This window comes from Bubalus bubalis, chromosome 6, assembly GCF_019923935.1.
Source record: "Bubalus bubalis isolate 160015118507 breed Murrah chromosome 6, NDDB_SH_1, whole genome shotgun sequence".
NCBI lineage: Eukaryota > Metazoa > Chordata > Mammalia > Artiodactyla > Bovidae > Bubalus > Bubalus bubalis.
The window spans coordinates 32,246,952-32,259,475 of NC_059162.1; the positions used below are offsets into that span (position 1 = coordinate 32,246,952).

The window sequence follows — 12,524 nt, forward strand, 5'->3', positions numbered from 1 at the left end:
ATTAGCAAGGAAACACAAACTTTAAATGATACAATGGACCAGTTAGATCTAACTGATATCTATAAGACATTTCACCCTAAAACAATGAATTTCACCTTTTTCTCAAGTGCACACGGAACCTTCCCCAGGATAGATCACATCCTGGGCCATAAATCTAGCCTTGGTAAATTCAAAAAAATTGAAAACACCTCAAGCATCTTTTCCCATCACAATGCAGTAAGACTAGATGCCAACTACAGGAAACAAGCTGTTAAAAGTACAAACACATGGAAGCTAAACAACACACTTCTGAATAACCAACAAATCACAGAAGAAATTAAAAAAGAAATAAAAATATGCATAGGAAAGAATGAAAATGAAAATACAACAACCCAAAACTGATGGGATTCAGTAAAAGCAGTGCTAAGGGGAAGTTTCATAGCAGTACAAATGTACCTCAAGAAACAGGAGAGAAATCAAATAAATAACTTAACTCTACACCTAAGGCAACTAGAAAAAGAAGAAATGAAGCACCCCAGGGTTAGTAGAAGGAAAGAAATCATAAAAATAAGGGCAGAAATAAATGCAAAAGAAGGAAAGGAGCCCATAGCCAAAATCAACAAAGCTAAAAGCTGGTTCTTTGGGAAGATAAATAAAATAGACAAACTAGCCAGACTCATCAAGAAACAAAGGGAGAAGAATCAAACTAACAAAATTAGAAATGAAAGTAGAGAAATCACAACAGACAACACAGAAATACAAAGGATCATAAGAGACTACTATCAGCAACTATACGCCAATAAAATGGACAACTTGGAAGAAATGGACAAAGTCTTAGAAAAGTATAACTTTCCAAAACTGGACCAGGAAGAAATAGAAAATCTTAACAGGCCCATCACAAGCATGTAAATCAAAACTGTAATCAGAAATCTTCCAGCAAACAAAAGCCCAGGACCAGATAGCTTCACAGCTGAATTCTACCAAAAATTTAGAGAAGAGCTAACACCTATCCTACTCAAACTCTTCCAGAAAATTGCAGAGGAAGGTAAACTTCCAAACTCATTCTATGAGGCCACCATCACCCTAATACCAAAACCAGACAAAGATGCCACAAAACAGATATGAACATAGATGCAAAAATCCTTAACAAAATACTAGCAAACTGAATCCAACAGCATATTAAAAAGATCATCCATCATGACCAAGTGGGCTTTATCCCAGGGACGCAAGGATTCTTCAATATCCACAAATCAATCAATGTGATATACCACCTTAACAAATTGAAAGATAAAAACCATATGATAATCTCAATAGATGCAGAGAAAGCCTTTGACAAAATTCAAAATCCATTTATTATAAAAACCCTCCAGAAAGCAGGAATAGAAGGAATATACCTCGACATAATAAAAGCCATATATGATAAACCTACAACAAACATTATCCTCAATGGTGAAAAATTGAAGCATTTACCCTAAAGTCAGAACTGGACATAGAACAACAGACTGGTTCCAAATAGGAAAAGGAGTACATCAAGGCCGTATATTGTCACCCTGCTTATTTAACTTATATGCAGAGTACATCATGAGAAACGCTGGATTGGAAGAAACACAAGCTGGAATCAAGATTGCTGGGAGAAATATCAATAACCTCAGATATGCAGATGACACCACCCTTATGGCAGAAAGTGAAGAGGAACTAAAAAGCCTCTTGATGAGAGTGAAAGTGGAGAGTGAAAAAGTTGGCTTAAAGCTCAACATTCAGAAAACAAAGATCATGGCATCTGGTCCCATCACTTCATGGGAAATAGATGGGGAAACAGTGGAAACAGTGTCAGACTTTATTTTTGGGGACTCCAAAATCACTGCAGATGGTGACTGCAGCCATGAAATTAAAAGACGCTTACTCCTTGGAAGGAAAGTTATGTCCAACCTAGGTAGCATATTCAAAAGCAGAGACATTACTTTGCCAACAAAGGTCTGGCTAGTCAAGGCTATGGTTTTTCCTGTGGTCATGTATGGATGTGAGAGTTGGACTGTGAAGAAGGCTGAGTGCCGAAGAATTGATGCTTTTGAACTGTGGTGTTGGAGAAGACTCTTGAGAGTCCCTTGGACTGCAAGGAGATCCAACCAGTCCATTCTGAAGGAGATCAGCCCTGGGATTTCTTTGGAGGGAATGATGCTAAAGCTGAAACTCCAGTACTTTGGCCACCTCATGAGAAGAGTTGACTCATTGGAAAAGTCTCTGATGCTGGGAGGGATTGGGGGCAGGAGGAGAAGGGGACGACAGAGGATGAGATGGCTGGATGGCATCACTGAATTGATGGACGTGAGTCTGAGTGAACTCCGGAAGTTGGTGATGGACAGGGAGGCCTTATGTGCTGCGATTCATGGGGTCGCAAAGAGTCGGACACGACTGAGCGACTGAAATGGACTGAACTGAACTGAACCCTAAAGTCAGGAACAAAACAAGGATGCCCACTCTCATCACTACTATTCAACATAGTTTTGGAAGTATTAGCCACAGCAATCAGAGCAGAAAAAGAAATAAAAGGAATCCAGATTGGAAAAGAAGTAAAACTCTCACTGTTTGCAGATGACATGATCCTCTACATAGAAAACCCTAAAGACTCCACCAGAAAATTACTAGAACTAATCAATGAATATAGCAAAGTTGCGGGATATAAAATTAACACAGAGAAATCCCTTGCATTCCTGTACACTAATAATGAGAAAACAGAGAAATAAAGAAACAATTCCATTCACCATTGCAATGAAAAGAATAAAATACTTAGGAATGAATCTACCTAAAGAAACAAAAGACCTATATATAGTAAACTATAAAACACTGATGAAAGCAATCAAAGATGACACAAATAGATGGAGAAATATACCGTGTTCATGGATCAGAAGAATCAATATAGTGAAAATGAGTATACAACCCAAAGCAATCTATAGTTTCAATGCAATCCCTATCAAGCTACCAATGGTATTTTTCACAGAACTAGAACAAATAATTTCACAATTTGTATGGAAGCACAAAAAACCTCGAATAGCCAAAGCAATCTTGAGAAAGAAGAATGGAACTGGAGGAATCAACCTGCCTGACTTCAGGCTCTACTACAAAGCAACTGGTCATCAAGACAGTATGGTACTGGCACAAAGACAGAAATATAGATCAGTGGGACAAAATAGAAAGTCCAGAGATAAATCCACACACCTATGGACACTTTCTCTTTGACAAAGGAGGCAAGAATATACAATGGAAGAAAGACAGTCTCTTTAACAAGTGGTGCTGGGAAAACTGGTCAACCACTTGTAAAAGAATGAAACTAGAACACTTTTAAACACCATACACAAAAATAAACTCAAAATGGATTAAGAATCTAAATGTAAGACCAGAAACTATAAAACTCTTAGAGGGAAACATAGGCAAAACACTCTCTGACATAAATTATAGCAGGATCCTCTATGACCCACCTCCCAGAGTAATGGAAATAAAAGCAAAAATAAACAAATGGGACCTAATTAAACTTAAAAGCTTTTGCACAACGAAGGAAACTATAAGCAAGGTGAAAAGACAGCCTTCAGAATGGGAAAAAATAATAGCAAATGAAGCAAATGACAATTAGTCTCAAAAATATACAAGCAACTCCTGCAGCTCAATTCCAGAAAAATAAACCACCCAATCAAAAAATGGGCCAAAGAACTAAACAGACATTTCTCCAAAGAAGATATACAGATGGCTAACGAACACATGAAAAGATGCTCAACATCACTCATTATCAGAGAAATGCAAATCAAAACCACTATGAGGTACCATCTCACACCAGTCAGAATGGCTGCTATCAAAAAGTCTACAAACAATAAATGCTGGAGAGGGTGCAGAGAAAAAGGAACCCTCTTACAGGGTGGGAATGCAAACTAGTACAGCCACTATGGAGAACAGTGTGGAGATTCCTTAAAAAACTGGAAATAGAACTCCCATACGACCCAGCAATCCCACTGCTGGGCATATACACCGAGGAAAACAGAATTGAAAGAGACACGTGTACCCCAGGGGTCATCGCAGCACTGTTTACAATAGCCAGGACATGGAAGCAACCTAGATGTTCATCGGCAGATGAATGGATAAGAAAGCTGTGATACACATACACAATGGAATATTACTCAGCTATTAAAAAATGCATTTGAATCAGTTCTAGTGAGGTAGATGAAACTGGAGCCTATTATACAGAGTGAAGTAAGTCAGAAAGAAAAACACCAATACAGTATATTAATACGTATATATGGAATTTAGAAAGATGGTAACGATGACCCTATATGTGAGACAGCAAAAGAGACACAGATGTAAAGAACAGACTTTTGGACTCTGTGGGAGAAGGTGAGGGTGGGATGATTTGAGAGAATAGCATTGAAACATGTATATTATCATATGTGAAATAGATTTCCAGTCCAGGTTCAATGCATGAGACAGGGTGCTCAGGGCTGATGTACTAGAATGACCCAGAAGGATGGGATGGGGAGAGAGGTGGGAGGGAGGGTCAGGATGGGGAACACATGTACACCCATGGCTGATTCATGTGAATGTCAGGCAAAAACAACCATAATATTGTAAAGTAATTAGCCTCCAATTAAAAAAAAAAACTGCCTTGAACAATTAAAAAAAGATATTGATAGAGAAAAGAAGGAAGAAACAGAACTAATTTTTTAATACTAGCTAAAGCAGGCAATGTTCTATTTTATCTATAGCCTCAATACTTGAAGTTCAGTTCCTGGACAAGAAGCATCGACATCACTGGGAAGCTTGTTATAAATACAGTGTCTTAGTTTCCACCTGAGACTCACTGAACCTGAACTGCATTTTAAGAATCACTTGTTTGCACATTATTTAATGTCTGGGAAATATTGGCCTGGGAGATACTAACTCAGATATCTCCCCTTTCTCTTACTTTTTTTTCAGGTCATTGAAAGAACTGTAGAGAGCCACATCATTCCATTCAATGGTGGTGATCTCACTGTTACTCATCCCAGCGAAGGCATAGATCAGGTGAGTGCAGAGGCAGGGGTCGATGTTGTCAGGCTTGAAGCTTCCCAGGCCTGGACGGTACTGGGCCCAGTTAGAGAAGTAGCATACCAGCTGGTAGGCAGAACCTGAGGATAGTGAGAAGTAAGAACAATGGCCTGAGTTAGGTACCACTGAAATGTGCTATAAGTGTTAGCCTTGACTCTGTTTGCCTCCCTTTCCCTCAAATACCTGTTCTCTGTGCAGGGTTGGTTAGTAGGAACACCTTCACAAATGAGTTCAAAGCTTCTAATGTGGGAACCAGTCACTGACTTGAGGCTGTGCCGGGGTCCAGCCCCGGCTGATCCAGAGTATTCGAAGGAGAGACGGCTAGGCGACCTATTCAAATGTTAATTAGAGATAATAAAGAGTAATAGAATGAGGATAGCTCAGTAGGAAAATTCAGTGGAGAAAAGAAGCTGAGTGGCTTGGTTTACGCGGAAAATCAATATAACCCGTGACACCAGGTTAGCTCTGACCACGGAGGCCGCAGGCGCCCTCTCGAATAGCGGAAGGTGCCCCACCTTAGACACCTTCTCGAGCGGGTCTTAGAAGCCCAGGCAAATAAATGGTCGCAGAGGACATCCGCGCTCCAGATGGACACTCAGCTGGAAGTTAAAGGGAAGAATGACATGGGGAGACCAAGCGTTGGTGAGCAAGGCCCATAGCTTTATTTTCAACAGGGGTTTTTATACCCTAAGTTACACATAGAGGATAATAGGGGATGCAAAATCAGCAGTCTTTGATGCTTATCAAAAAGCAGGGTTTCTTTCCTGCAGATTTATTGTATACAAATGGTTTAGGTGATTTACATCATCTTCTGGCCAGAGGCCTATTAACATTTTATGACTCTTGACAAGGACTTATCAACAAAGACTTATTTTCTCCAAGAGTAATTATTTTAAGGTTTGGCGCCATCTTCCGAAGATAAGATTACGTTCCTATAGGGGGGATGTGTAATGGGTTTACAAAGGAAAGAATTTACTACCTTAAGGGTCTAAAGTTACTAACACCAAGGCCACTACTTATTTTTTCTACATACCAACTATATTAATTAATGCACATTCAAGGATACAATTCAGGGGATGTGAAAACTTGGCAACAAACATTGGCTCATCAATGAAATCTTTTACTAGTTTTATTCTGACAGTTTCTAATTCTCTGAGAGGTTCTAAGCTATTTGAATATCTTAAGCTTCCCGTGCCTCTGGAGGCTGGGAGACTGTAAACTATCGTATGCATAGCTGTAGGTGTCCGGGTAAACTTGTCAGGCGAGTTAGAGAGCCATCTGAGGGGTTTGGATTTAAACACTCCTAATTGCCCAGGAACTTTATTAATTGGAGCTGTAAGTTAACTCTTTGACAGAGAGAGCGAGATGGTGGTGGGGGACAGCCCCCAGTAAAGTCAGAGGCGAGAGCACAAAGCAATAAAGTAGGCAGACTCTGGTTTTTGGGGGGTAGATGCTCGAGAATATCCGGGGGCACTCCCGAGGCTCGATCCCGCCTTTGCGTATGCCGAGCCTCCTTCCTCATGACCTTTGTCACGAGTGGAATGTCTCTCGCCGGCTCCCGGCAAGGCTGGTTATTTTGAACTTTGACAGATTCACTTTGTGATCTCAGCTAAGCTGGAGAACCACTTAAGAAAAGATGCCTGGTAGTCCTCCTATGAAACCCAGTGAATACCAATGTATACTCAGGTGATTATGCTGAAGAGGATAGTAGTAGCAGCCAATACATCAAACCCATCTGTTTGTGAAGAAGACAGTAGCTTTCTTTCCCTAGTACAGCTTATCTCTTGGTATATTTTTTTTAAGTAATATTGGGATATGAAAAATAGCATTTAATACATTAAGCAGACAAAAATTGCATTTTGTATAATTTACAGAGATTGGAGGTTTATGGTAGGGAAACATTATGTCAAGGATAAAATACAGAGTCCATGACTTACCTAGCTGAGCATTCAGCAGAAAGGCCAGACCTAGAGAGAAAGAAACAACATGAATTCTGAACCAGTTGTCTGTATCTTGCCAAATATAATTCTGAGGCCTTGCGTACCATGCTATGGGTCATAGATGTTTACAACCCAAGTGGCACTCAGGGGTTATGCCAAATAGTAGGCTTTTCAAGGAAGGCAAAGGGATTCCCTGGTGGCTCAATTTGCCTGCCAATGCAGGTGACATGGTTTGATCCCTGGGTTGGAAAGATCCCCTAGAGGAAGGCATGGCAACCCTCTCCAGTATTCTTGCCTGGGAAATCCCAAGAACCGAGGAGTGTGGTGAACTATAGTTCATGGAGTTACAAAAGAGTAGGATACAACTTAGTGACTAAACGACAACAAACAATAAAGCTGCAATTCCTTTCTCTTAGTCAAAAATGAGCATGGCTCCCTATTCTTCCACTTCCATGTCAGTAACAAATGTTATTGAATGCGGAGTAGATCTACTTACTGAAACTATCCAAAATGTACTCCACTTAGTGACTACACACCCATCCGTGCTTCACTGTCCTTAATTCAGATGAATACAGCCTTCACACACAAAGCATCTTCTAAATCAGTGAACTCAGTATCTCTGGGAGCCTTGGGATTTATTTAAACCAACTTTAAGAACACTTCGGAGAAGGCAATGGCAGCCCACTCCTGTACTCTTGCCTGGAAAATCCCATGGACGGAGGAGCCTGGTAGGCTGCAGTCCATGGGGTCGCTAAGAGTCGGACATGACTGAGTGACTTCACTTTCACTTTTCACTTTCATGCATTGGAGAAGGAAATGGCAACCCACTCCAGTGTTCTTGCCTGGAGAATCCCAGGGATGGGGGAGCCTGGTGGGCTGCCGTCTATGCGGTCGCACAGAGTCGGACACAACTGAAGCGACTTAGCAGCAGTAATAACACTTATAGCAGAAGAGAAGAACTAGGAACTGTGAGGCAAGACTCCAGATGGCATTCCCTGGCTTCTACCAGAGCACTTTTTTTTTTTTTTTTTTGCTCACAGTCACATTTTTTAATGAAATATATCTTTAAATTATACAGGGCAGTGACACAGCTTCCTGGGCCCTCTAGAGCTTCTTACTCAATGGGTGTGGGATGAAGCCAAGAACTTGTAAAGTTTAACAAGTATGCACAGAAGATTCCCAGCAACAGAGAAGTTTGGCAAACACTGAGCTAGCATTGGCCCTGATGTCCAGCACTCCTCCAAGGACTCTCTGCAGAGGAGGCAAACTTCAGCACAGCAGTCAGCCTCCTGGTCAGTTAATGATTAACTCGTGTGTACCAGAGCACTTTTGATCTGATTGTTTTATAAATTGAGTTGGAGATCTCATCTGGAAAAGCTGAAGCTATAAAAAGTTTGTAAATCTCAGCTCTAAAGCAACTAATAAGCTGTGGATACTGATTGGGTCTAAACAATGTACTGAATCTACCCATTTAAATGATTGAATTTCTGATATTTTTATAATACATCAGCAGCATAATAGAACAGTAAGGGATAAAAGAGGAATAATCCTGAAAACAGTAGAAAAAAAAGACAACTTGCATAACTGTATCTGAGTTCTTACTGATGTCCATCTCTGAAAAAGATAGACCAAAAACACAAACATGTAAATAAAAATAATACCAATTAAAATGAGTTGGTGTAGGAAGATGAATATAGAAAAGGAAACAACGCAACAAGAGATGGGAGAGTAAGACAAGCACTGGCAGAAAACTAGCCTTTCTTTCAGGACTGTGCTCATGGCATCAAAGAATATAGAAATGCTGCCATAGTCAATTGAGAAGAGAATTAGAAGCAGACATATTTGTGCATGTCAGGATTCCCTTGGAAATTTGAAATGATGAAAGAAGAATAGAAAAACGTAGAGCTATGTGTGAAGACTACTTCATGACTTTCAGATCCAGAGAAGGAAAGAAATCAGGTAAGAATAAGGTTCCTGTGGTGGATTCATGTTGATGTATGGCAAAACCAATACAATATGTAAAGTAATTAGCCTCCAATTAAAATAAATAAATTAAAAAAAAAAAAAAAGAATAAGGCTCCATCCCCAATTACGGACTCACCTGTGAGGAAAATAAGTTTTGCCATGGTTGCTGTCAGTACTTGCAGAGCCTGGACTTGCCTTTTATACCATCTGACAAACAGGTCATCACAAAGGATATCTTCCGAGCAGAGAGCATCTAATCCAGATGTGTATATAGCTAATCAGTAAGTCAACAGATCTCCTCCCCTACAAACAACCACTCATGGACTTCTAACCTGCACTTCCCCCTCCCAACCTCCTCTGCTTAATAAAGACAAAACATCATGTCTCCTAACGGGGTGGTAGAGACCATCACCATGAAAAATACAAGCTTGATAGGTTTTTTTTGGCAGTTCTCAGAGCTGATAAGCATCCATTTAAACATTATGATTAGGTTTTTATGCTGTGGACATTTCGTGCCTGGCATTAAAGCATGTATTTATTGGAAAGTAAACACTAAAAGTCCTTGGAAAGTATTAGCTGTTCTTAAATATTTTTCCTTTGTAGAATTAGTCTTATATAATTTGTACAATCAGTGCCTAAGGAACTTTCATCTTATTCAGTTCAGTTCAGTTGCTCAGTCGTGTCTGACTCTTTGCCACCCCATGAATCGCAGCACACCAGGCCTCCCTGTCCATCACCATCTCCTGGAATTTACTCAAACTCACGTCCATCGAGTCAGTGATGCCATCCAGCCATCTCATCCTCTGTTGTCCCCTTTTCCTCCTGCCCCCAATCCTTCACAGCATCAGAGTCCTTTCCAATGAGTCAACTCTTCTCATGAGGTGGCCAAAGTACTGGAGTTTCAGCTTTAGCATCATTCCTTCCAAAGAACACCCAGGGCTGATCTCACCTAGAATGGACTGGTTGGATCTCCTTGCAGTCCAAGGGACTCTCAAGAGTCTTCTCCAACACCACAGTTCAAAAGCATCAATTCTTCTGCACTCAGCCTTCTTCACAGTTCAACTTTCACATCCATACATGACCACTAGAAAAACCATAGCCTTTGTTGAAAAGGCTATGAAAACTAGATGGACCTTTGTTGGCAAAGTTATGTCTCTGCTTTTCAATGTGCTATCTAGGTTGGTCATAACTTTCCTTCCAAGGAGTAAGCGTCTTTTAATTTCATGGCTGCAGTCACCATCTGCAGTGATTTTGGAACCCAAAAAGATAAAGTCTGACACTGTTTCCACTGTTTCCCCATCTATTTCCTATGAAGCGATGGGACCAGATGCCATGATCTTTGTTTTCTGAATGTTGAGCTTTAAGCCAACTTTTTCACTCTCCTCTTTCACTTTCATCAAGAGGCTTTTTAGTTCCTCTTCACTTTCGGTGCTATTTTATGAACATTCTACCCACACCTGTTCTTTGAAATGATCTTAGTCATGTGTGCTCAGTCACTCAGGCATGTTTGACACTTTGTGAGCCCATGGACTGTAGCCCACCAGGCTCTTTAGTCCATGGGATTTCCCAGGCAAGAATACAGGAGTGGGTTACCAGAAGGAAGTAGGTTCCTTCTCCAGGGGATCTTCCCTACCCAGGTTTCGAACCCCTGTCTCCTGAAATGGCAGGCAGATTCTTTACCTCTGAGCCACCCAATGTGAGGCAATCTTAGTCATGATTATACAGTAATTTTATCTAAGAACATATGGTTCCCAAAATGTACTCTCTGGAGGTCAGTGAGAACTCCTGAAACCACAGGTCCAAATTACATCTAGAAAATGTTCAAAAATATTTTGTGCTGTGGAGAGATGGTAGTGATGATATTGAAGAGTTTCTTTTAATAGAAATATTTGCATCGTGACCTTGTATAGAATTTTTTGTTTAAAATTAATTCCAATCCACCCTCCTAAACATTATGCACTACTATTATCCTATAAAAAAAATTTATGCTTCAGCCAAAATGGTCTATTCTTTGTCCCCAACATGTTTTGCATGCCTTTGCTCACACTGTCTTTCCATACTTCGCATGTAATGTCTTCTCCATCTCTTCACTGTCTACTACAGCATTAGTTCTTTAAAGCCCAGGTCAGATCCTCTCTTTGAAGCTCAATGATCTCTCCTTTCTCTGAAATACTTATATCCTCCAGTGCATACTGCCTGTGCTTGCTTCCATGATGCTGTCTTATGACAGTACCTGGAAAGCAGTTGGTGAACATATGAGTGCCCATCATGGGATGCCAGCAACTTAGCAGACTTATTGTAGATATAGACTAGTTTTTATTTTTATAGCATTTAAAAACTATATTGTATCCATTCACCCAGTGATAATTAGGTTCCCACTCATAGGACCAAAGAAAGTTTGGTAGAAGTTCTGCCAGGGATTTCAGTTATAAAAATAATGTCAACAAACACTACAAGCACCTATATATGCCAGAGATCATGCTTGATGTTTCTATTATTAAGAATTTATTTTTTGCAAGTGAATAAAACCAACTTTGGGCTTCCCAGGTAGCTCAGTGGTAAAGAATCACCTGCCAATGCAGGAGACAGAAGAGATGTGGGTTTGATCCCTGGGCCAAGAAGATCCCTTAGAGAAGGAAATGGCAACCCATTCCAGTGTTCTTGTCTAGGAAATCCCATGGACAAAGAAACTGGAGGGCTACAGTCCATGGAGTCACAAAAGAGTCAGGCAAGACTTAGTGACTAAAATAAACAAACAAACAACAACCAAAAACCCAACTCTAACAAGCACAAAACATTATATTAGAAGAATATGAGGAAGCTCACAGAATCAAAGATAAGAACATGGGATGTGCCACTGATGACAACAAATATCACATTTCTTAGGTTAGCAAAGTAGAAGGTGGGCCTAGGACCAATAAGCTCCGATTTTATTTTTTATTCATGTGTCAGTCCACACAAGAATCCAAGTCCTGGGAGAAATAGTCTGATTGTGTAGCTTTGAGATTGAGCCACTCTTTTGCTTAAGGAAAGAACAGGGCACTTGGACTTAAAGTTCCATCTGGATTGGCCACAAAATGAAATTCTAAAAGAATGGACAGTGAATACTGCAAGACTAAAAAACAGTGTTCGTCAGAGGGCTCCACATAATTATTTTATTTAACCTATGAAAGGATTATTACTGTCACGTCAATTTTGTAGATGAGAAAATTGATCAAACAAATCTTAAGCACCAAGTCCTGGATTCAGTGCCAAGGCTAGGGGTGTCCACAATGGAAATCTCTTAATATTTACTCTGCATTGCTTCCTTATATAAAGTGGTTTAGTTGGTGTCCTAGGTTGAACTGGGAAAGGAGATTCTTTCAGTTCAGTTAAGGTTCAGTTCAGTTCAGCCACACAGTTGTGTCTGACTCTTTGTGACCCCATGGACTGCAGCACACCAGGATTCCCCATCCATCACCAACTGCCGGAGCTTGCTCAAACTCATGTCCATAGGGTGGGTGACACCATCCAACCATCTCGTCCTCTGTCTTCCCCTTCTCCTCCTGCCTTCAATCATTCCCAGCATCA

General features: G+C 40.4%; 1 protein-coding gene across 1 annotated transcript in view; it reads right to left on the minus strand.

Annotated features, from left to right (window-relative positions):
* The window catches only part of CHIA (chitinase acidic), a 32,593-nt gene extending 23,373 nt beyond the window's left edge, over positions 1-9,220 (minus strand). The window contains exons 1-3 of the mRNA XM_025288112.3: positions 9,091-9,220; positions 6,987-7,016; positions 4,928-5,129 (exon numbers count right to left, since the gene is read on the minus strand). Coding sequence (XP_025143897.3) covers positions 4,928-5,129; positions 6,987-7,016; positions 9,091-9,115 — 257 coding nt within the window. The 5' untranslated portion in view covers positions 9,116-9,220. The remainder of the gene's footprint in view (positions 1-4,927; positions 5,130-6,986; positions 7,017-9,090) is intronic.
* Positions 9,221-12,524: the final 3,304 nt, after the last annotated feature.